Raw genomic sequence first — 26,049 nt, 5'->3', positions numbered from 1 at the left:
AATTATAGCTTTATATAGCTTTCTGTACAGGTTGGTTGTAAAAGTAAAAAAGTACCTGGTTGCAAAAAATCGTATCAAGTAAGAGATAAAAGAGAGAAACTAAATCACGTGCCGAAACCATAGTCACCCAGAGGTTGAGAATGGATGAGAATGGATGAGAATGGATTTATACAGTTCTTTTCATCTATGGAAGAGATCTAACTCTACATACTTATCATTGGGTTCTTTAGAATTCAACAGCTATATTGACACCACGTTTTCTTTGAGAGTACTTTTGTTCAACACCTACTTCAAATTATTGTTATGCAAGAACAATAAACTTTTGATACACTGGTAGATCTTCTATTTGTACCTAAACGAAATCGAGGGTTTCACATTTTCATCGACAATTACAATAATACAGTGATCTATATACAAGTCGGTACCGGAACCCTATTTTTTCAACCAATGACACTAATCAATCTTGGTTTCTTGATAATCTTTTTAACCTTAATCGGTAAATGATACGAAAATCCATCATTTGCTTTGAGTAACTTAATTATACTCTCATCATCTTCATTAATCAACTTGTCCTCCGCCATAATTGTACCTCTTGCTTTGCCATTGATAAAAATATTATACTTTTGGATACTAGACTGGATAGCTTTATCAGTAGGATACCGTTGTTCAAATATCGAGCTTGGCTCCAACCCATTACTCAATTGTATAGCTTCCCAACATTCCTCTGATGTAGCTGGGGTCACTGGAGCCATACAGATCAATAACTTGATATACGAGTCAAGAATTAAATTGTGTTTGCACTTGTTGGACTTGATTGCGTCGGTTATGAGATTTGTCATCTTCATCAAATCAGAAACAACGGTATTCAATGAAAAGTGAATATCGATCGAATCGGAAATGCTCTTGACTAGGTCTTGTACCTGATTGTAGAATTCAAACTCATATCCATTCAATCCAATAGTCGTTTCCCCAACAATTGGATTCTTCAATATCACAAGAGCAATTTGTTGGTCGCCTTTACCCACTTCCAGCTCATTTAAATTGCGGATAGACTCGCTCAACGCAAGAACTCGTCTAAGCCATCTATCAACACCAGAAATCTGGTCCTCATTCCACAACAACGTATCCGAAACTGGCGCCAGGAACAACATTTGTGCCCTTGTAGCATCAGCGCCAAATTTGGCAATACATTCTCCAGGATCGGCTCCATTATACTTGGATTTCGACATTTTCTCATATGTAACTCTTGGTGCTTTTCCCGTTTGCTTTATCACTGGTGCTTGTGGATTGGTTAGGTCAACTTCATCCGGTTTGAGAAACTTGTTGGTATTAGGATCAGCATAAGTTAAACCATGAACCATTCCTTGGGTGACTAATTTGGTCAATGGTTCATCATGACAAGATTTGCCATCCCATACATTGCAATCACTCAAGAACTTGGCAATGAATCTGGCATACAACAAGTGCAAAATCGCATGCTCAACACCACCCACATACAAGTCAACCGGCATGTTTTGACTAGCGGTGGAACTTATGATTTCTCTGTCATTCTTGGAATCCAAATATCGCAAATAGTACCATGAAGAGTCCATAAAGGTATCCATTGTGTCGGTTTCTCTTTTGGCATCCTTTCCACATGAGGGGCACTTGCAATTGACAAACCCATCAATGTTGCCCAAAGGGTTTCCCTTAGTAAAGTGTTCAGTACTCACTTTTGGTAAAAGCACAGGGAGTTGTTCCTCTGGCACAAGGACTGGACCACAATCCGAGCAGTGTATAATTGGGATGGGAGCTCCCCAATATCGTTGTCGGCTAATTAACCAATCCTTTAATCTATATTGTGTGCTTACACTTCCGAAACCAGTTTGAGTCAATTGATGTGCAACGACATTTGCCGCAGCTGTTCCCGATAATCCTTTGTATTGTTGTAGATCCTCTAATCCCCCTTCAAGAGTACTATTATCTTGCATCACACCTTTTTTCAAAATGTATGGAATTGCCATTCTTTTGGAATCTTTTGGTCCAATAACCTGAACAATAGGGTGATCAGGTTCATGTAGTTTCCAAAACTCATAATCTCTGGTATCATGTCCCGGACATCCCATAACAGCACCCGATCCATACTCACTAAGCACGTAAGGAGCCACATAAATTGGAACATCAAACACTGACTTCACTGTGTTGTCTGGATTGAGTGGGATTGACGCTTTAATAGGAAGCTTGTAACCGGCTTTTGAATCGAGTGGTGCATTTCTCGACTCGTCGATAAACTTTATCAATTGCGCATCATTCTTTGCTAGCTCTTTAACCAAAGGATGATCTAAACTAAGAGCCAAAAATTGCACCGCGAATAATGTTTCTGGTCGTGAAGTGAAAACCGACACTCTGCAATTACCATGATTTATCGGGAAATGCACGACGCAACCCTCAGATCTCCCAATCCAATTCCTTTGCATAGTCTTGACATGTTCTGGCCATTGATCAAGATGATCAAGATCTTGCACCAACCTATCAGCATATTGAGTTATCCCAATAAACCATTGTTCTAAATTTCTCTTTTCCACAATTGCCCCACTTCTCCAAGATCTACCCTTGGCATCTACTTGTTCATTAGCTAAAACTGTTTGGTCCACTGGATCCCAATTGATCTCTGCTTTTTTCCGATATGCAAGACCTTTTTCATACAACATGAGAAAGATTTTTTGAGTCCATTTGTAATAATCAGGGGAGCTAGTATTAATCTCTTTGTCCCAATCGAAATCAGCCAGAAAATTTATCATTTGCTGTTTCATTTTCGATATATTGGTATCTGTCCATATAGCTGGATCTATATCTCTTTCAATGGCTGCATTTTCTGCTGGCAATCCAAACGCATCCCACCCCATTGGATGAATCACGTTATAGCCATTCAATTTTTTGTACCTGGCAACAACATCACTTATGGTATATACACGCAAGTGGCCCAAATGTAGAACCCCTGAAGGGTATGGGAACATCACCAATGCATAGAAATCTTTCTTAGACCTAGATGGGGCGACTTTTTCACCTTTGTGCTGTTGTTGTTGGCTCCACCTATCCCTCCATTTTTTGTCCAATTCCACAAAATTATTGTATGTTGCAAGTGTTCGTATCGGGGATATGGGTACTAACTTATAACTCTGTTGGTAAGGTCGTATTCGTTGTAATGACATCAACATCTTGAGTTCTATATCAAAGTCGTCCTCTGCTGAAAAATTGTCAAGCAACACGAAAGAAAAAAAGAAAAACAAAGTTCCAAGAAAATCTCATCTTGAAGGTAGAGTCCATTCACCAATCTATACCCATCTACCCGAAAAAAATCCAAATGAATGGTCAATCGGACAAGCTGTCTCAGTCGAGTGGTGGAAGTCTGGGGTCTCTAGGCAGCAAATTTGGAGGATACTTGTCCAAATTGAAACAAGCAATCATTCGTCTGACAGAATCACCATCATTGGAAAGTGCGTCATCTAATGCATCAGAAACCACTAATGGCGGTAAAGACGGAGGGCAGAGAGAGTATGCCCAATCTAACGAAGTTGACCTAGTCGGACCGTTGCCCATCAATTTCAAAGTGTCAGAAAAGAGAAGACGGCTTTCGATACAAGGGCACCCCACCAATGATTCCATTCCTCGATCATTAACTCGAGGTGTCATCAATCCAAGACGTCCATCATACTTGAACATATATAATGAAATCAAAACTAATGAAGAGGAATCACACAACGACCTTGAAAGAAGGAAGTCCATCATTGATTCGCTAATTGTACCATCACAGGAGAATAGTGTTCTTACTAGTCGTGAAGAATCACCGGCTTTAAACATGCCCCTTCCCAAGAGCACAATTGAGATAGACTTCAGTGAGGGGAGAGAAGGTACAAACCAAGACAAACCGGGGGAAGAGAAGGAGGAAGAATACGAGCAATTGCAGATTGTTCAAATCGATCCTGCTGAAAGAAGTCGTATTGTACGACTAAAACGATCTATGCAAGATATGGAACTTATGAGAAAGAGGATGAAGTATATGAAAAGTCCTAATGAAACAACCACGATATATCATGGTGATTCAACCATGGTGGACACAAGCACTCAAACGTACAATACTGATTACTTGAATTCGGTGCTAAATTTCAAAAAGAGATCTAGCTCATCTACATTGGAGAACAAACGCAATAAAAGGAGGAAAAAGGGATTCTTTTTGAAAGAGTTTGTTTATGATGTTGAGAAACCCGTAAATGTGGTGACAAGTACCACGTACAAGGGATATGCCAGTGAACTTGGGAAGCCCAAATTCAAATCAAATGATGATGAGAATGCAAGTTTGGGGGCAAGACCGAATAGAGATGGTGTTAGTTTGGGACAAAAGTTGTCGTTATCGTTGGACTCTGATTATTTAGCCAAGAAACAGTCATTATCTGACATTATAAAAATCAAAGAGGATTCAATAAAAGTACCCATAAGTGGTAAAAATGACGTCACTACGCCATCAAGTGGATTTCGATTCAATATTGATGATAAAAGGATTAGTGAAGTTATGGGAACACTGAAGGAAGAGAGTGGAGGTGAGACCAAGGGGAACAAGGATTTCATCTGTGGAACTGAGACTCAAAAACTGAGTGATAAAGCATCGGCATCTCTATTTCCTTTCAAACTGGTCACCAATGACAATACAGAGAAACAGAAAGATGGATCACCCAAGGCTAGTGGCATTACTTTTGGTGAGAAGAAAGATGAGAAAGAGACAACAATTGATGGAAAGACAGAGTTCTCGACCACATTCAGCAAAGGTGGTACCGAAACCAATAAAGCCAAGTCGCAAGAGGAGAAGAGCCCGTTTCCATACAAGTTTGGCGGTAGTTCAGCTCCAACAACAAATAGTAGTGGTCTTTTCGGCAAAACTCCAATCATCACTACAACCCAATCAGAAGAGGGCCAAGGTTCCAAAAGTGGTCTTTTTAATATTGGCGCATCGAAATCTGAGCTATTCAGTGGATTTGGGTCAAAGTCTAGCGGTGGTCTTTTCGGAAGACAACAGAGTGATGACAAGAAGAAAGAAAATGGGACAGCAGTTGACGTCAATGGAGCTGCTAGTGGACCTACTACGAACTCTTTGTCATTTAATTTCCAACCTAAAACAACATCAAAGGATAAAAAAGAAGAGAGCACTATGGACGAAGAAGCTGATTTGAAACGTAAGAGGACGAAACCAAGCGACGATGATCATGAAACGCAAGGAACTAACAAGACGATGGCAGATGCAACATCATTGTCCAAATCGTCGACACCAGTTTTTGCATTCAGTGCTATGGCTAGTGAGTCGGGTGAAGCAGAATCGAAAAAGGACTTTGCTGCTGGTGTACCAGCGGATGGCACGACAAAGCCACCAGCTTTTTCATTTGGATTTAAACCTTCTTCAGCAGCAACTGATAATAAAGAGAAATCCGAGTCTCCAGGTTCTGCATTGACATTGGGGAAAAGTGATTTTGAGAAGAAAGAGGAGGAAAAGAAAAACTCTCTGGCTGTGCCTGCTTTCAGTTTCGGTAAACAGACAGAGAGTACCCTTGGTGATGGTGGTAAACCACCGATGTCAGGTTTCACATTTGGTAAGCCAGCAGCTGAATCCAATTCCACTGATGATAAATCCAAGTCTCTGATGTCTGTTTTTACATTTGGCAAGCCAGCTGATAATAATAAACCAACATCGTCGTCCACTTTTGGTTTCGGTTTCGGAAACGCGGATGATGAGGCTAAAAGTGCTCCATCTGCATTTTCAATCAACAAGACTGAGGATCAAGCAAAGTCAGAATCTGCACCACCTGCATCATTCTCGTTTGGCAAAGCTGAAGAGAAGGCAAAGTCTGCTGGTGCTCCAGCATTCTCGTTTGGTCAATCAGCAGAAAAGGAAAAGTCTACTGTTCCAGCATTCTCGTTTGGTCAACCGGCGGAGAAAGCAAAGTCTGCTGCTCCAGCATTTTCATTCGGCAAGACCAGCTCAACTACATCCACTGCTGAAACCCAAGGAAAATCACCATCACCGGCTTTTACACTTGGTAAAACCACTAAAGAAGATAATGATCAATCCAAGACTTTTGCCGCTGCAGGTGCAACCACAACCAGTGCCTCGCCAACACCAACACCAGCATCTACATCTGGATTTGGTTCAACTTTAGGTTTTTCATTTGGTAATACGGGCACTACGGGCACTACGGGCACAATTGCAAGTAGTGCTTCAGATAAACAACAATCGACGACAATGGCGCCAGTGTCGACAAGTGGATTCAAGTTTGCGCCTGGAGTTACACCACCACCTGCTACTACAGCACCAACTGGTAGTACATCGTTGTTTGGTGCTAATGCAAGTGCAAGTGCCAGTGCCAGTGGGTCTAATATTGCTGCACCAAAGCCATTTAATTCATCTGGATTTGGTGGGTTTGGATCGCAAACGCAGCTACAAGTACAACCACCAGGGGCAAGTACAACTTCCACTGCGCCTGCATTTGGTAGTCGACCTAGTACGCCATCGTTCCACTTTGGTGGTAGTGGTGGTGGTAGTGGCTCTGGTGGACGTGGAGGTGAAGTTACAGGACAGGCACATGGAAATGGATTACCACCAACTTCACTGATATTTGGATCAGCTACAAAGTTGAATAAAGTGCCGCTGTTTAATTTTACTGGGTCCAAGAGTGGTACGCCTGATCCAGCAAGTATATTTGGACAACATCAGCCACATGCACAGCAACAACTCGGGAGTCGAGAGAGTACACCATTTGGAAATGGTGCTCCTGGTGGTGTTTCTGTGCCCTCATTTGGATTTGGTCAACCACAGACACAACAACAACAACAAGCACAAGCACAAGCACAAGCACAACCGCAGCAGCAGCCATTCCAATTTGGGGCAAGTCCGGCACCACAACAACCACAAGGGTTTGGATTTGGTGGTGGTGCTCCTGGTGGTGCTCCTGGTGCTGGTGGGTTTGCTGCTAGTACTGGAGCACCACAAATGAGTGCTACTACGCCACAAGCCAATCCTAGACGACCTAGACTCCTTCCGAGATCTCGAAGGAGGTAAGAAGAGGGGAGGGGGGAAAGAAGAAAGAAGACATAGAGGGATATTATTTTTTAGAATAAGATGGTGGGTGTAGTTTTGTAGGTGTCAAAGTTTGCTGTGAAAGCGAAGCGGATGTTTTGTGTGTTTTTTTTGCTTTTCTAGATTATGTAATGGGGATGCAAAATATATATAATACTGTTGAAATGTTGAATAAAATTAAAATAGTGAAAACTAATCCTTCTTTTGGTTTTGTAGGGTATAGTGACCAAGACCCTTTTTTTTTTTTTTTTTTTTTTTTTTTTTTTTTCAAAAAATATATTTGGATGTGGAAACTTGGTTTGTCTCTACACGTGACTAATTGCTAAGTGGGGAAGCGTTCTACATTTTTGTTAATTTTTGTTAATTTTTGTGTGCTACAACGACGGAAATTAGGCGGAATTAAGGTGGTTTTGGGCTTTTTGTTTCACTATTTCTGGCCCCCCCACCCCTCACCCGCATTTCAGTGCCCCACTTTATCTTTTGTTTCTTGGGACAAAAAAGATTTCACATGTGCCACGCAATATTCACATATTCACATATTCACTCTTTAGTCAAGATCCAGATGTATTGAGACGCTTTCACGCTTTCGCTCAAATGCATAAAGATGTTGGTGTTCGATGTCTTGATGAAGAGAAATCTAAACACTAAAGACGTGACGTGACCCTTAAGTTTAAAACGCCTTGATAACAAAATTTCAATAAAATGAAAATGTGTGCCCAGAAGAAGTTTATCTAGTGGCAAGTAAAACAAAAAAACGTTTGTAATTGGGTGAGTAATATATAATGAATGAGGAGATTGTGAAATATATTGATAATAATAATAATAATAATAATAATAAAAGAAAAAAAGAAAGATTACTGGAAATCCTGTGATCTCCAGTTCAACAATTGAGAAGGTGTGGTGAGTGTGGGTAAGTTTACTTTGTTGGTCCTGTAGTAAACACCTTAATGGTCTTTTTCTCTTTTTGTTAAAAATCAAGTAGCACAAGACCTCTCTCTATATGTGGTTTTTTTTTTTTTTGTTTTTTTTTATTAACAATGCTTTCGCTATAGCGTCTTATGCCCCACAAGAAAGAGAGGTACTAATTACTTGTTGGCTTATGTCTATTAACCGAGTATGTACATGTATATATATATGAAAGAAACAAGATGATGGCGATGCCGGTTGATGTTATCAAGAGTTTTATTTGGTCATGTGATGTCTAATAAATAAAACGCGGTTATGAAAGAGAGACAGAGTTGTACGTATTAGGACATTTATAATACATCAAAAAACAAACGAAGTTGTTGCAAGACTTGGGTATCGTACCAAGTGGTGGTTATATTTGCTTAGTTTGTAGTGAACCACAATACACAAATCTTCCTTCCCAAAAGATATGAACCTCTTGCTGTTTCATAAAAGGTAGGTGGTGTGACAACATATATACATTTGCTCGTTTTAAACCTAGGAGTTTGTGTTGTGAGAAGATCTTTGGTGCTGCCTGTGATTGGGTAATATGGTAGCATCATTTAATTACCCGATTAGGAAATATACTGATTTATATGCAGTACTACTTAATACTGTTACTGCATTCATAATTTATCACATTCACCCCCAATACTTCTTCTCCTCCTCTCTCTCTCTCTCACACACACACACACACCCACACACCAACACTAACACTAACTCACACCAACACACTAATACACTAACACACGCACTTTTCACTCAACAATTGTTTTGTTTTCTCCACACTTTGTAACAGCAACTTCTGTATATATATAATAAATAAATCACTATATATCTATATCTATATCTATATATATATATATAACCCACCCTTCTTTTCTCCCGCCTCGACAAGAAGAAGAAGAATAAGAAGAATAAGTAGCAGAAGAAGAAGAAGAAGAAGAAGAAAGACAAACAGATAAACAGACAAACAGACAAACAAATCTTCTTTTTGAAATTTCAACAACCCATTCCTTGCTTTACTCACCAAACCACACTATTCGTCTACATCCTACAACAACCAAACAACACCCTGCAGTAGAATAGAACTACTACAAAAACCTATCTAACGAACTTACCATACACTAACAAAAATAACCCACCCCCCCACCCCGGATTTTTTTGCTAGTTTTTTTTTTGTTGTACAACTCATATACCACTGCTTTTACTGAGTACAGCTACCCCTAACAAGAACAGGGACATATTCAAATTGTTATAATTGTTATAATTGTTATAATTGTTTGCTATTGCTGCTGCCTGCTGACTTTTTGTGCTGGATCTTTTTTTTTTTCAATTTGATTTATCACAAGCCAAAATTACAAACCAACATTTGCAAATCTTCAGATTCTTTTCCACCACCTCCCCCTCCCCTCCCCTAACGGAACGGAACAGACAGAAGAGAAAAAAAAAAAAATTGGACCAGAAATTCTCATATTGTAACCAGCGAAATATCGACAGATCTCCCTCCCCCCTTTTTTTTCTTTTAGAGATCTACAACTACAACTACACTAGATCTACAACATACACAATACACACGGGACAAGAATAGACTACACTTAGACACACTATTCATACATAAACATTAGACTTTTACCAGGAAAACAGATTTGGAAAAATAAAAAAACACCCCCCCCCCCCCCCCCCAATAAAAATAAAGCGACAACTTAAAACTCCACCTGCTAAAATGCCATTTGATAACAACGTCAAGTACAGATTACAAAGAATTCAAACTCTTAACGGAGAGCAAGAAGTTATTCTTAAACAAGTATGGGCTTATTTGTTGAAAGGGTTTGGTTACCCCGTCGACATTAATAGTCAAGATTTACCATACAAGCAATGTTATGTTGCATCTACATCAACCGCCAATTTCGACGAATCTCAAGCCATTGCTACTGTTGGGTTAGCCAAAACCAACACCAGAGGATCAATCAATTCTAGTAAATCATCAGCTTCAAAGAAGAAGTTGGGATTATTTGGCTCCAAGAAATCTTCAAATGCTAGTGTTTCCAATGCTGGTGGTGCTGGCGCTTCAAAGGATTCACCCCCTGCCAACTCAAAGAGAATGCATCAAATTCAAACTCAGTCTTCTCAAGAGAGATATCATCCAGTTGATATCCCCAGTGAGACGTATTACGCAATCTATGCTCATCATTATAAGGCTGCTTTTGAATATGCTGATGATTTTGATGGTAGTTCAGCTCAACCTCAACAACAACAACAACAACAATTGAATGGATTTGCTGCCAACGGAGGTAACGGTGGATACAATGATGACTATGGTTACGACAATGGTGATGATGTTGAATCAGTCAATTCCATGGAAACTTTTGTTACTGCTGAAACCACCTTGACTGATTATGATGATTTGCCAGCCCATATTTTCAACAAACAAGCCAATGGTGGTGGAAACTATGGTGGCAGAATTGGTCATCCTAACCAACACAATAAACATCATCGTGGACATCACGGTGGACACAGCAAACACAACAAACACCGTCAAGGCTCACACAGCCGTGGCCACCCCCAACAACAACAACAGCAGCAGCAATTTGGTGGTGCCGGTGGTGGTTTTGATGGCGGTAACCAAGTTGATCTTTTTCAAGCCACTGTCAACAATCCAGTTAGTGTCCATCCCGAAACTTCCTTTTGTCAAGTTATGGCCCAATACAACCCCAAGGAATTGCATCAAGCACTCACCAAAGTGTTGCGTAATGATTTGGCTGACAATTTGATTTTGAAATTTATTAGAGCTAGAAAATGGGATACTGATAAAGCAATTGGTATGATGTTAAAGTCATTAAACTGGAGATTCCATGAATTCCCAAGTGATGACTGGTTAATGGAATCGGATGGACCATCGTACTTGAATGGTACCAACAAGGGTTTTATCAAAAACTTTACCACTGAAAAATCTTGGATTAAAGGTAGAGATAAAAACAACAACCCGATTTTCATGTTTCAAGCTAAAAAACATTTAACTTCTGATTCTCCATTACCTCAGAATCAAAGATATGCCGTTGTTACAATTGAATGGGTAAGATTGTTTTTAAAAGAAGTTAGTGAATCAGTTGATACATGCACCATTGTGTTTGACCTTACTGGATTTTCTTTGAAGAATGCCGATTACGCCACCATCAAGTTTCTTGCTGATGTGTTTGAAGCTCACTATCCAGAAACTTTGGGATTTATTTTGATCCATAATGCCCCCTGGATCTTTTCAACCGTTTGGAACATCATCAAGAACTGGTTGGACCCTGTTGTTGCATCCAAGATCCATTTTACTAAAGATGCCAAGGAATTGAGTAAATTTATCGATCCTAGTTTGATCCCTGACTATTTGGGTGGTGAAGATACCACAAGAGGTTATTACCCCATCCCTGAACCCAAGGACGAGTTCCCACCCAAGAGAAAAGATGCCGAGTATGCAAAGTTGAAGAGAGAGAGAGATTTGTTGCTTGTGAGGTTTTTGGAAACTACTAGGAAATGGATCGAGTCGACAAATCCACAGGTGAGTGATAAGTATTTGAAGGATAAGTTGGATTTGAATATTGCATTGTCGAGTAATTATATTCAATTGGATCCATATATTAGAAACCCAGGTATCTATGATAGAGATCATAGTTTACAAGTTGGTCATTAGAGAGAGAGATGAGAGAGAGAGAGAGAGAGAGAGAGAGATGTTGTATAGTTGTTTATTTTTGTTGTTGTGTTGTTGGTATAATTTTCATTTAGAGATTAACTTGATTAAAATTCATTATATTTACTTTACAGTAACAAAGGAGATTATAGTTTGAAGGAGCTGTACAAGCAAGCCTAGCAGACAATAGTTTTCAATCTTGTAGCTTTTTATATATTGTAACTTATCTATGGACTAAACCGTACGATAAATAACTCTGACCCCCATCAACAAATATACAGCCCATACTACAAGTTTTGGTTCTCTTATCTCATCGTTAATTCAATTTCTGAATCTTGAGCAATAGCGCATCGATTTCATCATTGACTTTCTGATACTCAGCTTCGTATGCAGCCACATCCACCTGTGACACATCTTTGATCTTTTTCCAAGAACTTGATGTACTGGGGTAGGCGTTATTGACAATAGTGCTGAGTATGGAGAGATGCCTGCTTAGAGTATCTTTGCGGGCCAAGAGTCGCATCATTGTCACTTCAGAATCCTCAACCTTGTTGTTGTTGTTGTCGTTGTCGTTGTCGTCCCCTTCTTCTTTGTCTTTATCATCCTTGTTGTCACGTGTGGCTTCGAGGGGCGGTAGCGGCAAGGTATTATGCTGTTGGATTTGCAATTTTGTGCATCGCATCAATTTGATCAATGACAAGTATTCTTCATATAGATCATCAACTTTGAATGGAGGTGTGTCGCCCTGTTGGACTTTACAATTATCCTGGATTATTGATTTGATGTGGGACGATTTAAATTTTAGGACCGCTACTGTTTTCAAAAGTTCTCCAAGACATGGCGAAGTTGCAATTGTTGCCGATGTTGTGGATGACATAGTTTTGGAGGGTGGAAGGGTGACTTTACTTTTTTTTTTTTTTTTTTAGAAATGGCTTGTTGTCAGATTTAGGTGTTCTTGGTTCCTCTTTTTATGTTTATGTTTCCAATGGATGCCATTGTGAGGAGAAAGGTGGGAGGTGGGTTTTGCTGATGAGTCACATATGCATCATATGTCTGTTTTAGTAAACATAAACTTGTAAACAACTGACGCGCCTGTTTCTTTTATTGACACTTTGTTTGTTTGACTCAAGGCGGTTATAATGTGTCATTGTTTATGTTTATGTTTTAGCCGCTTTTAATACTCTTTAACTCAGCTTCCCCCCTCCTTGTGTGGTTGATGATGAGTCACTTTTCAATCTGTTTCGTTGGTTACATGTAACCACAATGGCATCAATTGCAATTTTGGAAAGGCTATATAAACCTCACCCCAAGTCCCACCTATCTACACTTCACATATTCCCTTCTTCTTCTTTTCACTCCTCCTTAGATGAAGCTTGCAAGTGCACTCAAACTACGATCAAATTTAAAAAAACAACTATCAGACCTACGCTCCATCATTAGTGATGGGTTAGTGGTTCAAGAAGGTATGACTAAACCCAATCCCAATGAGAATTACACCAAGTACGTGGCCAAATTGGATGAACTTGAACAACTCATAATCAACATCAATGACACAAATATCCACACCACAGTTTGTTTCAAAGATCAAAATGTGTCCATCTCAGAGCTAATTCTACTCAAGGATGAGGTTATACTGGTTATTGATATTCTAAATTCGATCCTACAGCGTAGTGAAGAGCAAAGGATTGATGATGTTGCTTGTATACGAATGGTTTCAGTTGTTGATCGAGATTTATATCAGACAAAACTCGATGCTGCGAAAGATGAGAAACTTGCAATTGAGATGGTTTTGGAGGAAGCCAATTGCCAAGTTGATCTACGGGAACATTAGGCTATAGCCGTCTGATACTGGTTTCAGCTTTTTACTTTGGTTTGGAAATGCAGGTAACAGCAAAATATAACACACACATACTTTTCCTACACCACCACCACCACCACCACCACCGACTGCCATTAACCAACTGCGAATTCCTATGATATACCGAATGCCGAAAGAAAATTCTTTTATACTTCCACTTGGCGCCACAATCACAATAATCACTAGCACCATAACCAACTCTACTACCACTCATTACTCGTCATTCACGGGCCATCACCACTTACTCACTTCCCTATTTGTTTCATGACAAACTAACTAACTTTTGTTAAACATTTATTTGGTAAGATTCATCTAGTAAAAACAGCATCACGTAACTTTCATAATGTATTTATCGGCAGTTTTGATCTACCCCCCCCCCCCTTGTCTGAACCTATAGGTGCAAATGAAAAGTGTGTGAGTGAGTGTGAGTTTTGTGTGGTAGTGCAGATGTGTGCGATTTTTGTGAAAGCGGGCGCTCTTGTATGTTGGAAGTATGGCGTTCTGGTTAGATGCATGGGCGGTACGTATGTGTGAATGTTTTTGGGAGTTGGGTGGCAGGAAGGAGAATGATGTTGTATTTATTTTGTTGTGAGGGTTATATTATATATTTTGGGTCAGGGGCAAACTAACTCAAACCAAAAAGTAGGCGTAGCTAGTATTTACAGATTTTGTATAGAAGGAGAGTCTAATGCGATCATGTAAAGAAACGTCGTTGTGTGTTTTGTAGTTTGGCAGAGTATCGTCGTTGATGGTTGAATTGCAAAAAGAAAAAAGTTGCAAGAAAAACGCAAGTGTCGTGATATTGTTTATGCGACATTGAATTTTAAATTTACGACACTAAATCTTCATGTGCGGCTCATCATTATTCGAAGCAGAAAGTACACGACCAATTGAATGCCAACAATCAATCAATCCACAATAGCTGTTTAGACTCATCTCCCCCCCCCCCCCCCCCACTCCCTTGCACATTTGATCACAAGAAACACACCACTGCTCACCACAGCACATCACACGTTACATGTCACGCAGAACACGGAGAAGGTCAACTAGTATTGACTCAAAACCAGTCAAACCGGGACGAGGAATGACAAATGACGAGGACGATGAAAGGATGACTCGCGTTAGTCCAGGTGGTGGAGGAGGAGAAGAAGAAGAAGAAGGAGGAGCGGTGGAAGAGGAGGAGGAAGAAGGAGATGAAGCAGATGAGGAAGACGAAGATGGAGAAATTACTCGATGTATTTGTAAACAAGATGAACTTCATTCCGATACAATCAATGCTGAATTTGCCCAATTTTTAAAAAGAAATTATAAAATCACCATTGATCAAGGATTATTCATCAGCTGTGAAAAATGTGGTGTTTGGCAACATGGGTATTGTGTTGGCTTATTCACCAATGATGATGTACCCGATTTGTACTGGTGTGAATTGTGCAAACCGGAAAATCACCTTTTCGTTAAAGTTGATGGTTATCCGAAACGAACCTTGTACAAGCCAGTCAATGATAGGCGCAAAAAAATTGAACAGTTTGGTATTGGTGATGGAGTCAAGGTGGAGTCACTGGATAACAAGAGAAGAAGGGTTGATCGAGGAGAACGAGTATCTCCTCCTCCAACAACAACATCATCATCAACAACAACAGCAGCAGCAGCAGTCACCCAGATAAAAGATCGACGGAAAGATAGACGGACTCATCACCATCATCTGGATGAAGATGAGTATGATAAACAGTTGCGAAAAGCTTTGAGGGAAAGTGCCAAAGAATCTGGTTTGCCGGTGGATGAGTCAGATGCTACTGGTACGGCAACTAGCGTCGGTGCTGCTGGAGCGGGAGGTGGCAGCCGGAATGCCAGTGGCAGTGCCACTGGTACCGGTATTGGAACCGGCACTGGCACTGGCCACTATTCACCTCGGAAAAGAACAAGTCGAGGTGTATCTGGTGCAAATTCGGAAGTTGACAATGATTCTTCGATTAAGCGAGAACTTGAAGATGAAGATTCGGAAACCGGGGGATCCAATGGTGGTGGAAACAAATCTGCAACAAGCACAAGAGGCGGTGGTGGTGTTGATTCAAGAAGGTCGCGAAACAAGACTAGCAAGAAAAAGCGTGATTCTCCTGCTAATACTTCACTAACAGGCGGTGCTAACACCGGTACCACTGCCACTTCTGGTAACTCTTCATCAGCGGCATCTTCAGCGGCAGCTGCCGCCGCAGCAGCAGCTCAAGCAAGTAAAGATGAGTTGATCCAAGCACCGTACAAGCCCCGCTATGTTAGTGCACAATCATCCATCTATGACTTGAGGAAACGTACCAGTGCCATTATTGAATGGATAGCAAGAACACAATACGATTTACAACAAGAGCGAAATTACAAGTTTGAATTATTTTCATTCGCACCTGATTCTGAAGCTACACAAGAAGAGAAACGTGCTTTGGAACTGAGTTATAATGACAAGTTAGTCATGATTGATGATTTACAACGCAAGATTAATGAATGGGAGATTCAATTTGGTAAGTATGCTCCGTAGCCAATAAAACTAATGTAACGTAAGCTTCATAGCTAATGAACTGGTTCAACGTAAGCTAGCTCTTTTTAGTTGAATTTACAAAATCTCTCGTAATTGTGCTTGTCTGTCTTGACTTGACATTCCAAAATTGTCACCATCGAGTGCTTCATCATTCTTGTGCAGTTTTGATATCATTTGATACATTTTTGTCAACCATTGACTGCTGTTAAGCATCTCATCACTACCAATAATGATATTATACTTCTTATTCCCCCTTTCGTTGAATTCGTGAACCAATCGCAACTCTTCATAAGTTACTCCGCCTTGGAAATATATAATCAAATCTTGAACTGTATCGGTGGACGTGTCGCTACCGTATTGTTGTTTGACAACCTCTGGGTACAACGTAGATAAGTTGGAGTGCAAGTTCAATCCTTGCAGTGGTGCAGTCTCAGGTTTGATCAAACTCGAGAGGATTTGATTCAATCGTGGTGTATACAGTAGATAAACATTCTCACTACCTGAGTGATTGGAATTGTTTCGATTAAACAAATTGTTGATGTTCACCTTTTTATTGGTGAATAGATTTGATAATCCTTGTCGATTATGATGTTGGTCGTGAGAATCTTGATTTGATCCAAACGACACATCATGTGATTTAAACAAGGTGGTGAATTTTTTCATCAATTCCAATTGGGTTGGAGTAGGTAAAGGTGATGTAAAAATTTCATTTTCCAATTTACTAATAAACAATGATAAATCAGTTGGATTGTGAAACTTGTAACTATAGAGCAACACCAATTTGATTTTATTCACGGTGGATATTGCTTTGTTCTCCAACACTTGAGTCAATTTGTTCTTGATGTCCAGTTGATTATCTAAATCACAAATGATGGTTTGTTGCAACTCACCAATATCCCACAATTGCTGTTTCGAAATTTGTTCGTCAATACCACTAATCAAATTCAAATGGGTCAAGATATTGACAGAAATCTTTTTATATTCGGGGAACTTGGTCAAGGTCTTTTTCAATTCTGCCAAATTCTGCAGTTTTAAATTATCAATTGACGATTGCTTTGTCTCAGTCTTGTACTGTTCAACGTATTTTTGAAATTTGTTGGTTAAATCTCCATAGTTTAAATACATCGACTCATTGTAAAATGAATCATCTTGTTGAGAAAGTATCACTTGATTATCAGGTAACGTAACCACATTCTTATCAATAGCTAAAAATTCATGAATCATCGATTGATATGTCCATGGAGTTAAAAGTGGCGTTATTGGGTCATTTTTACGATCAAGTAATAACAACACTGGTGGTGTATCTGAACGTTGATTCAAATCATCAAACAAGTTGTTATTTGAATTAGAGTTGATAATGTATAACAACTCTGAACTGAGTTTCTTCAAATCGATTGAATTTGATTCAAATTTGATAACGGGACTCTTTTTCAAAGCCAAGAGCAAACTAGTTACGCTCTTGGCTTGCTCCAATACCGGATTAACACTATGTGCCATTGACAATGAGTTATTCAAATATAATTCATCATTCAAAATGTAATAGTCTTGGAAAATCTCCATTACTCGATCAACAGCTTCATATTCATCAGCCACTGCCAACTGCTCAATATCGTTTTTACCAGCAACGTTATTGAAAAACACTTGATAGTTGCGGAAATGAGGCAGTTTTAATTCCTCCAATAAGTGCTTAATTGATGTTGTGTTTGGGTTGATATAAACAATACAGTCCAAATGTTTCATTGTGGAGAGCTGCTTGTGATTTTCAATTAATTCAATCAAGATGACATCATTAGATAAAAGTTGGGATTGAGTATATGACAACGATATTATTGATGTGGTTATGTTGTCGAGTAGTAATACTTTGGGGATCTTTTTGTTGGCGTTTGTTGAGGAGGTCAACGATGACGAGTTTACGTCAGGTGCATTCGATTTGAATAATTTGTCAAAGTATGTTTGTTTCACTTTGAATAGGCTAAGCGACATGATGGGTATCCTGGCTATGATTGTTCGCGTTTGGCTGTTGAGAATTGATGGGGGGGGGGGGGGGAGGGGGCGGGAGGTGCTATTCTATGTCGTGTTTGGTTGAATTTTGGGGACGTTTTTCTTAAACTTGGCGTCGAAAGTAGTGCGGCTTGAGCAATGGTGGTGACGTCCACCATCAATGAACTGCACCTACGCTGTCAAACCACGAAGAATAAAAAGAGCACCTCTATTGCTTTGAGCAATTTATAGAGCTTTTAATGTCAGGATGTCGATGATTACAACTCGACTTGTCCCTTGTGATGGATCAATGCGTATCAACAGTACCCCCCCCCCATGAATCCAAGTATTGGTGTAACTCATATACAACTATCCTCGAAGAGTTTGCAAGCCTATAGCTTGTACCCTAAGGTCGATTCTTGATGCCGAGCTACTTTAGATTGTTGTGATTCAATAGGCTGGAAGCTGTTTATGCGCAAAAGTAAACTACATTTCGAGCTTGAAAGGAACGTCCCACCTTATATTCCAATCGTTCTCTATCTAAACCTTGACTCTTTGACCAAGATTCCATGGCTAACGAAATAGGTAAAGCTTCTTGATGATGAAACCTTTTAAAATTTAGCATTTCGGTTTCTCATTGGAAGGGGAGCGGTTACTGTTCACTTTGCGGCCAGATCGAGAAGATTCGGCAACAAAAAAAAGGAAGAAAAAAAAACATCCCAAAAGCGATGCTCATCCCTCTCAAATCGATACCAGAGACCTGTCATTAGAAACCAAATACAATTTAACATGCCTAAATCCAAACGTTCAAAGTTGGTTACATTATCCCAAACTGATAAAAAGGGAAAAGAATCAAAGTTGAAACTATTTGACGAGATTAGATCTGCACTCGATAATTATTCTCATGTTTGGATATTACAAATGAAAGACATTAGAACTCCAGTTCTACAAGACATAAGATCGGATTGGACTGATTCCAAGTTGATTTTGGGTAAACGAAAGGTAATCCAAAAGGCCTTTGGCGAAACTCCTGAAGAAGAGTACTTGTCTGAGTTGGCCAAATTAGCCAAAATCTTATCTACTACTGAAGATTTAATTCCTGGCATTTTATTCACAAATGAGGATAACGCAACCGTACAAAGCTATTTCGACGCATACAAAAGACAAGATTATACTAGAGTCAAAAGTAAGTCGCCCATTACTTTTGAAATTCCAGCAGGAATCGTTTATTCAAGAGGTGGACAAATACCAGAGGAAGAAGATGTGCCCATGTCACACTCATTGGAAGAGACATTGAGAAATAAGTACAAGATGCCTACAAAGATCAAGAGTGGGAAAATTGTTTTGGAAAAGCCGTATTTGGTGTGTAATGAAGGAGATATATTGGATGTAAGACAAGCTTTAATTTTGAAACAATTTGGTGTTGCCGCTAGTGAGTTTAAGGTTCCCTTGGTTGGCCACTATGATAAAGAAGCGTCCAGTATTGAAAAGTTTGACATTTGAGAAATTCTAAATCTTAAGGGTTCAAGTTTTGGACTGGTCCGGGTATCGAGTTCATGATAGATGGTTTCAGGAAGGTGTGTACATTCAAAAAGATTATACCGACCCAATTGATGTAGAATTACTGTCTTCTACTTCTGTGCTTACCTATTTTCTCTGCAGCACTGGCGGTCACAACCTCAAATTGGCATCTTGAGCGGTAGCACCCATGACACCCTCCGAACCACTTTGACCCATCAGAAGACAATTATAACAAAATGCAACGCGAGGCTCGAGGGAAATGCACAACTGTAAGAAAACAGGAAATGAAGCTTTCGTTGTATTTAATGCAACTTGTAAGGTCTTTCTATATTCATTGTCCTCTCATTGACCTGCTTTAAAATTGATGGTTTGCTTAGCCTAAACCTCATGAAGCATTGCAGGAAGTGGTTCTCTAAATCAATCAACATCAAACATTGGCTCTAGCTTCTTTTCATTCCAAGATCTATTATGTTTTGGAACCCTAATTATATCAAAACATCTATGCATACGAAGAGTGGTCACTGAAGAAAGAAGAGGACGAGGATAAAGATGAAGTCAACGACGATGAGGATGATGATGATGACGAAGAAGAAGTGGAGGAGGATGAAAAGGAGGAATTCATTCGTTTCAAGTTTCATAAAGATCTTAGTACCATAAAAACAACCAATTGTATCATAGTTTCGAGAAACATTTTAGACAGGTGCCTAGACCAGATGAGTAAAGATAAAGAAATCTTTTACATCATCCTATATCAATATAATGCTTGTCTTCTGAAACGCATTGTAAATCATTTCAAAGCAATTCGGGTTTTTGAAGTAATTCTGTTGATCAGGTTTTACAGGTCAAAGTACAGCTATCAAGAAGGAATTCGTGGGTTTATGCTTGATGAATTGAAAATAATTAATCCTTCCTGCAATACTGAGTTTGTTCCATCACCTTTCAACTATCAAAGGCCATTAAAACAACGCTTAGTCTCAGATACGATTCTGCTCGCTTATTTTCAAATCTTTCTTAATCAGTTCTCATTTCTGAGAAGCTTGACGTTATTCGACTTTTCAACTTTCGGTTATTGGCGCACAGGAGATCCCGGATTGCATAAATTACATAAAGTACATAAATTGCTTCAATTGCTTAAATTGCTTAAATTGCTTAAATTGCATGTTCACCATGTGTGTGGGTCAACTATCAGATGTAGAATAGCAAAGCTTTTGACATCTTTGCTTCGGGAGTTGTCCCTTGTGAAAAATTTAGTTCTTGAAGAGGTATTTTTCAATCACCCATTGTACATTGAGTTTCCTCAGCTCAATCAACTCTCTAGGGCAAGAAGGGTACGGTTGTGGACAACGCGACGAGATCCAAGAACTCGAAAAGTATAAACACAAAAGTCTATATATGCTAATTGCTAAAGAAGAAGAAGAATGGGAAGAAAAAGAAAAATGAGTAATCCAATAAGAAAAAAAAGGAAAGATCTCTTGATATGCCAATTGATTTTGTATACTCGTCTAGTTTGTTGCTGGAGCTGGATACAATGGTTTATAATTATGTTTTAGTTTTTTTTTGAATTGGTGAATGTCTATTCTAGACTACCTGTAAAGTATTAACATTTGTTGTCAATTTGAAGCCTTGTGTTCGAAGTTTGATATTCCTTTTCACAAAAATTGACCTTGGACGCCAAGGTAAGTTTGTTCCTCGACAAGTGCTGGTTGTAATGATGAAATTTTGTGATAACATTGACCAAGGAGTGTAATTGATGGCAAGGCAAAAGCCGACTCGAATTCAATTCCGCTTATTGCTTTTGGCCTGCTCAAAACGACAGTGTTAGAAGCACCAACACCACTTTCGTCTCACCATCATTTTTCAAGTGATCTCTATCGCTCAATTTAATTACCAATGTGAACAACAAAGTGACCCGTCGCCATGGTCATTACTAATTGCCCTCATCATCACTATTCAGCTTGCCAGTACCCCAGAAACATCCTCTTCATCATCATAATCGTAATCGTGCTCCACCTCCGATTTCCTAACTTGTACGAAATGTATAAGCGCAGCTTCTTTTCCCAAGTTCTTTAATCCATACTCGTTCCCCAGGGGTATACAAACATTGCAACCTTTATTAGCGACAAATGTCTCTTCATTAAATGTAATCTCAACAATGCCCTTCACTATGAGCAAGTAATAAGTACTGAATGCAATCTTTAATGGTGGTTTGACTCCACTTAATTCAATCATGCCAACAGCACAATTTTCGAGTGCATCATTGAACAAGGTTGCAATCCTCAAATTGGGATCTTCGGATGTGGTGCCATCGTCACTAACAATGGTTCTTGCTTGGAAATCGCCGTATTGAGAGCTAAATGCAATCGATCGTTCAACAAATTGTCCATTTTCTGGTACATCCACTTTCAAAACTTTATCCTTGAGCCATGACGCTCCAGGTATATCTGCACTTAGCCTATTATGATCCTCCTGTTCATGTTCGTCAGAGCTTATTGGTGATATCGGTGCATCCATTGGCTTTCGTTTACGGCTTCTTCGGTTTTGGCGTGTTGTCAATATTTGGATAGTGTCAGGTACATGAACAACTTCAGCAATCGATCTCAATGGTAACTTGTGAACATCTCTAACAATAGTCATATCAGGCTCGTCGTCCTCATCGTCCTCATCATCCTCTTCATCGGGTCTTTTCTGATGTGGTTTGGTAAATATGATTCTTTCATTACGCCAAAATGCCAATGGTTTGACTCTAATACGTTTTGATCTCCGTAAACCTTCAGGAGGCGGAGATGGTAAAGTTGGCACTTCAGTGATGTAAGTGGGTGATACGTTTCTGGTGTTTCGTGATTTACGTGATCTGGTAGTCCGCTTCTTGATTTGACTTTGGCCCGGCTCAGTTGAGGAAGAAGATGACAGGACAAAGAGCTCGGTGGTGGTCGAAGCAGCAACATCGCTAACTTCTTCTTCTTCATCCTCATCTGTGTCCTTTGTATCTGCTAGAAATTCAGACACAGATGGTTGTGTGCTGTCCTCCAGTTCCAGAAAGCTACTTCGCCTTTTATTCCTTTGCCGGGTGCGTCTTGAAGACCGTGTATCTCGAATTGAATGCAAAGAATCAGATTCAAATGTTAGTGGTGGTGAAATCAGACGCGAGTTGCGCTGATTTTGCTTTCCCAAAATAGGATCAATGACCTGACTCTCCTCCTGAAAAAGCTCGCCCTCATCTTGATAAAAATCGTTATTATCTTGTTGCGCATAGTCATAATCATCATCTTCTTCGATAATACTGGTGCCCCGTGATCCCCCAATGGAGGTAGCTTGTCGTTGCTCAGGTAACGGTGAACGCAACGGAGACTGTTTGTTTGCACCAGTTGCCTGATTCGGGCCAGATGTACTTTTATCTCTAACTTCATCACCATTGTCAAAATCAATCTTTCTAGCCACATAGTTGAAGGGAGATTGATCTTCTTTATCCAGTTCATAATCATTACCAATATCTTCTAATTCAAATTCTGCATCATATGCTGGTACAGCTTCGAGTTCCTGATGAAGATCACTATGTAAATGTACACCATCACTACCTCCACGGTTAACACCAACTCCTCCCATTACACCACTGCTTCTCTTGGTTGTTACATTGTACGAAGTAGGTGACTTGTAAACCTCTCCTTGTCGTAGTACTCTATCCTCTTGCTCTCTAAGCATTATCTGCGATTGGGTATCATCAGCAAAGAACTCATCCATATCATCCATGCCATATTCATCGCGATGGAGATTCTTCTTTATAGTTAGTCCCAATTTCCTAGACTTTCTACCTAATTGTAACAACTCCATTTTGATCAGGTGAGAGGCTGTGGTCTCTGTTATGTGGTTAAAGACTGTTGGTAGATATCTCTCTGTGTGTTTATGTTTTTGTTTATGTTTATGTTTATGTTTTGATTTTCTTTAGTTTGTTTTGTTTACACTTTGACTTTTTGCGTTTTTTTCTTTTATTTGCGCTTCTTTTTCATCACCAATCATCATCTTACGATTGCAATCAATGTATTAGAACGAGCTTGGCAGCTAGTCGTAGTTACATCAGCTTAAATGATATTTACAAGTTACAGCTAACCCAAACGAATGTATATTTTTCATTTTAATGACCAAAATTGTTACGAATGATACCTATTCTACTCTACGCTTAGGACATCTAACCTCGTCCGAACCCACATGTTACACCGTCAGCTAGTCCACTTTCTTCAAAACAAGAGCAGTTCTGCTTGGAATGTAAACCATCAATGAGTTAGATCGATTATTCCAGGGGTCATTGTTTGTAAAAAACTCTTGCTTCTTGCCAGGGACTGGATCTTTGATTCTATCATGACCACCAAATTTGGCATCATCCGAATTCAAAATGATCTCATACTTGCCAGGTGTTTCAACTCCAACTTTGTAATCGGTAAATGACTGTGTTGGATTGAAATTGAATATAAACAACAATCCATTTCTTTCAAACACCAATACTTTATCTTGCTCATGTTTCAAAGAGACATAAGCTTGTGGTGAATCCAATACATCCAAATGTTGCATAGCTGAATCGAAATCAAAAAGATATCTGTATCTTAACAAATCATCATCAATTAAATTGAATTGTCTTCTGGCATAATGATATGATTCCCCATTCCCAGCACGAGGAAAATCTAACCATTCAGGATGGCCGAATTCGTTACCTTCAAACGTCAAGTACCCCTCACCACCAAGTGCAAAAGTTACCAATCTGATCATCTTATGCAACGCTATTCCACGATCAATCACTGGTGTCAATTCACTAAGTTTGGACATATTGGTGTACATCTCTTTATCCATTAACCAAAAAGCCAAAGTCTTGTCACCAACCAATGCTTGATCATGTGATTCGCAATAGCTGATGCATTTTTCACCATGACGACGATTGGTCAACGTATGAACAATGTTGCCAAGATCCCAATCTTCATCCTTTTGATGCTTCAAAATCTTGATCCACATATCTGGTATAGCCATTGACAATCTATAATCAAAGCCAATTCCACCTTCAGCAATGGGACGACACAATGTAGGCATACCAGAAACATCTTCAGCAATAGATGTGATTTCAATATGTTGCTCTTTGCTAATATCCTTCATCAACTGATGAGCCAACATCAAATAAGCAATAGCTTCATTATCAGCCCATTCTTCATTAAAGTATTCATTGTAGTCTCCACTAAAGCCAAAGCTTAATCCATGATGTTTATACAACATACTAGTAACCCCATCAAATCTGAACCCATCAAATTGATACACATCAAGATAAAACTTCAAATTGGACAACAAAAATCTCAACGTTTCATAGCTCGAGTAATTGAATAAACGCGAATCCCATAAATCATGATTTCCTCTACCACCGCCATGGAACAAGTAATGATCAGTTCCATTAAACATATTCAACCCATCAGCAACGTTTTTTGAACTATGCGAGTGGACAACATCCAACAATACTCTAATTCCATAGCCATGTGCAGTATCAATCAACTCTTTCAACTCATCTGGAGTTCCATACCTTGAACTAGCAGCAAAGAAACTTGTAATTTGGTAACCAAAAGACGCATAATATGCGTGTTCCATAATGGCCATCAATTGAATTGTATTGTATCCCAATTCATGAATTTTGGGCAAGATATTCTTGGTAAAGTTCTTGTAAGTACCAATCTTGGGCTCTGGTGTCGAAATACCAACGTGGGCTTCATAAACTTTGATTCCCTGTGACAACACCGGTCTTTTGTTTTTGAAATGATACACTTCTGACGCTGGAGGATTCCAAAACCTTCCTTCATACAAGTTGTCATCCTTGTTGAAAGTGGCTCTTTGACACCAAGGGTCTAATCGATAAATCCATTCGCCGCTAGGCAACTTCATAGCAATCTTGTACCTTGAATCGTGAGGGATTACACCTTGACCTCGAATCTCCAATTCCCATCTTCCAAAATTATTCACTTGTTTCAATTGGTGAGATTCAGTATTCCAATTGTTGAAATCTCCCACCAAACTAACCTGTTCGACATCTGGGATATATTCAACAATCTTGTAACCCTGTGCTGTAGCATGTAATCCATAGGTTTTATAAGAATCAGCAAAATTCAACAATGAACCTTCACTTGAATCAAGTTTGGAAACCCAGTCACGGAAAGTAATTTGTCGGTCAATCAATGCCTGAGAAAATGGTTCTAACCATGGGTCCAATTCAAGTACCCCTTTGATTAACTCTTTATTGCTCATGATATGCCTTGCGTAATTGCGTAGTTGCGTAGTTGCTTGTGTAAACCAAAAAAAGGAGGTGAATCAATCTCGTGGGATATTGCAACTGTAATTTATATATATATGTAATCACAAAAGGAAAGAGGAGTGGTCCGATAAATGTAACAATTGAAATTGATTCAGATCTTTTT

The 26,049-nt window shown here is 39.4% G+C and overlaps 10 protein-coding genes across 10 annotated transcripts; 5 read left to right on the top strand and 5 right to left on the bottom strand. All coding sequences in view use genetic code 12, as the record gives it.

The window, feature by feature from the left end:
• Nucleotides 1–440: 440 nt before the first annotated feature.
• Nucleotides 441–3,197, bottom strand: NAM2 (leucine--tRNA ligase; the record flags this gene model as incomplete). Its single annotated transcript, XM_036812267.1, has 1 exon — nt 441–3,197. One exon carries the CDS (start codon nt 3,195–3,197, stop codon nt 441–443), a length of 2,757 nt encoding a protein of 918 aa, XP_036662834.1.
• A 146-nt stretch (nt 3,198–3,343) lies between these two features.
• Nucleotides 3,344–7,084, top strand: CPAR2_600620 (FG-nucleoporin; the record flags this gene model as incomplete). Its single annotated transcript, XM_036812256.1, has 1 exon — nt 3,344–7,084. One exon carries the CDS (start codon nt 3,344–3,346, stop codon nt 7,082–7,084), a length of 3,741 nt encoding a protein of 1,246 aa, XP_036662833.1.
• Nucleotides 7,085–9,773: 2,689 nt separating this feature from the next.
• On the top strand, nt 9,774–11,729 carry CPAR2_600610 (uncharacterized protein; the record flags this gene model as incomplete). Its single annotated transcript, XM_036812245.1, has 1 exon — nt 9,774–11,729. The coding sequence occupies one exon, from the start codon at nt 9,774–9,776 to the stop codon at nt 11,727–11,729; it is 1,956 nt and encodes a 651-aa protein (XP_036662832.1).
• Nucleotides 11,730–12,042: 313 nt separating this feature from the next.
• CPAR2_600600 (uncharacterized protein) lies at nt 12,043–12,603 on the bottom strand (the record flags this gene model as incomplete). Its single annotated transcript, XM_036812233.1, has 1 exon — nt 12,043–12,603. One exon carries the CDS (start codon nt 12,601–12,603, stop codon nt 12,043–12,045), a length of 561 nt encoding a protein of 186 aa, XP_036662831.1.
• A 489-nt stretch (nt 12,604–13,092) lies between these two features.
• On the top strand, nt 13,093–13,557 carry CPAR2_600590 (uncharacterized protein; the record flags this gene model as incomplete). The annotated part of the gene is made up of 1 exon (XM_036812211.1): nt 13,093–13,557. The coding sequence occupies one exon, from the start codon at nt 13,093–13,095 to the stop codon at nt 13,555–13,557; it is 465 nt and encodes a 154-aa protein (XP_036662830.1).
• A 1,111-nt stretch (nt 13,558–14,668) lies between these two features.
• Nucleotides 14,669–16,111, top strand: CPAR2_600580 (uncharacterized protein; the record flags this gene model as incomplete). The annotated part of the gene is made up of 1 exon (XM_036812100.1): nt 14,669–16,111. One exon carries the CDS (start codon nt 14,669–14,671, stop codon nt 16,109–16,111), a length of 1,443 nt encoding a protein of 480 aa, XP_036662829.1.
• A 75-nt stretch (nt 16,112–16,186) lies between these two features.
• Nucleotides 16,187–18,094, bottom strand: CPAR2_600570 (uncharacterized protein; the record flags this gene model as incomplete). Its single annotated transcript, XM_036811989.1, has 1 exon — nt 16,187–18,094. The coding sequence occupies one exon, from the start codon at nt 18,092–18,094 to the stop codon at nt 16,187–16,189; it is 1,908 nt and encodes a 635-aa protein (XP_036662828.1).
• A 786-nt stretch (nt 18,095–18,880) lies between these two features.
• On the top strand, nt 18,881–19,594 carry MRT4 (Mrt4p; the record flags this gene model as incomplete). The annotated part of the gene is made up of 1 exon (XM_036811878.1): nt 18,881–19,594. One exon carries the CDS (start codon nt 18,881–18,883, stop codon nt 19,592–19,594), a length of 714 nt encoding a protein of 237 aa, XP_036662827.1.
• A 1,968-nt stretch (nt 19,595–21,562) lies between these two features.
• On the bottom strand, nt 21,563–23,440 carry MIF2 (Mif2p; the record flags this gene model as incomplete). Its single annotated transcript, XM_036811767.1, has 1 exon — nt 21,563–23,440. The coding sequence occupies one exon, from the start codon at nt 23,438–23,440 to the stop codon at nt 21,563–21,565; it is 1,878 nt and encodes a 625-aa protein (XP_036662826.1).
• A 390-nt stretch (nt 23,441–23,830) lies between these two features.
• On the bottom strand, nt 23,831–25,879 carry GLC3 (1,4-alpha-glucan branching enzyme; the record flags this gene model as incomplete). The annotated part of the gene is made up of 1 exon (XM_036811656.1): nt 23,831–25,879. The coding sequence occupies one exon, from the start codon at nt 25,877–25,879 to the stop codon at nt 23,831–23,833; it is 2,049 nt and encodes a 682-aa protein (XP_036662825.1).
• Between the last annotated feature and the right edge of the window lie 170 nt (nt 25,880–26,049).

The sequence above is a fragment of the Candida parapsilosis genome, contig 005504, assembly GCF_000182765.1.
Source record: "Candida parapsilosis strain CDC317 annotated contig 005504".
Taxonomy (NCBI): Eukaryota; Fungi; Ascomycota; class Pichiomycetes; order Serinales; family Debaryomycetaceae; genus Lodderomyces; species Lodderomyces parapsilosis.
Note: the sequence above shows the minus strand (reverse complement) of the source record. Positions and strands in the feature narration are given on the sequence as shown.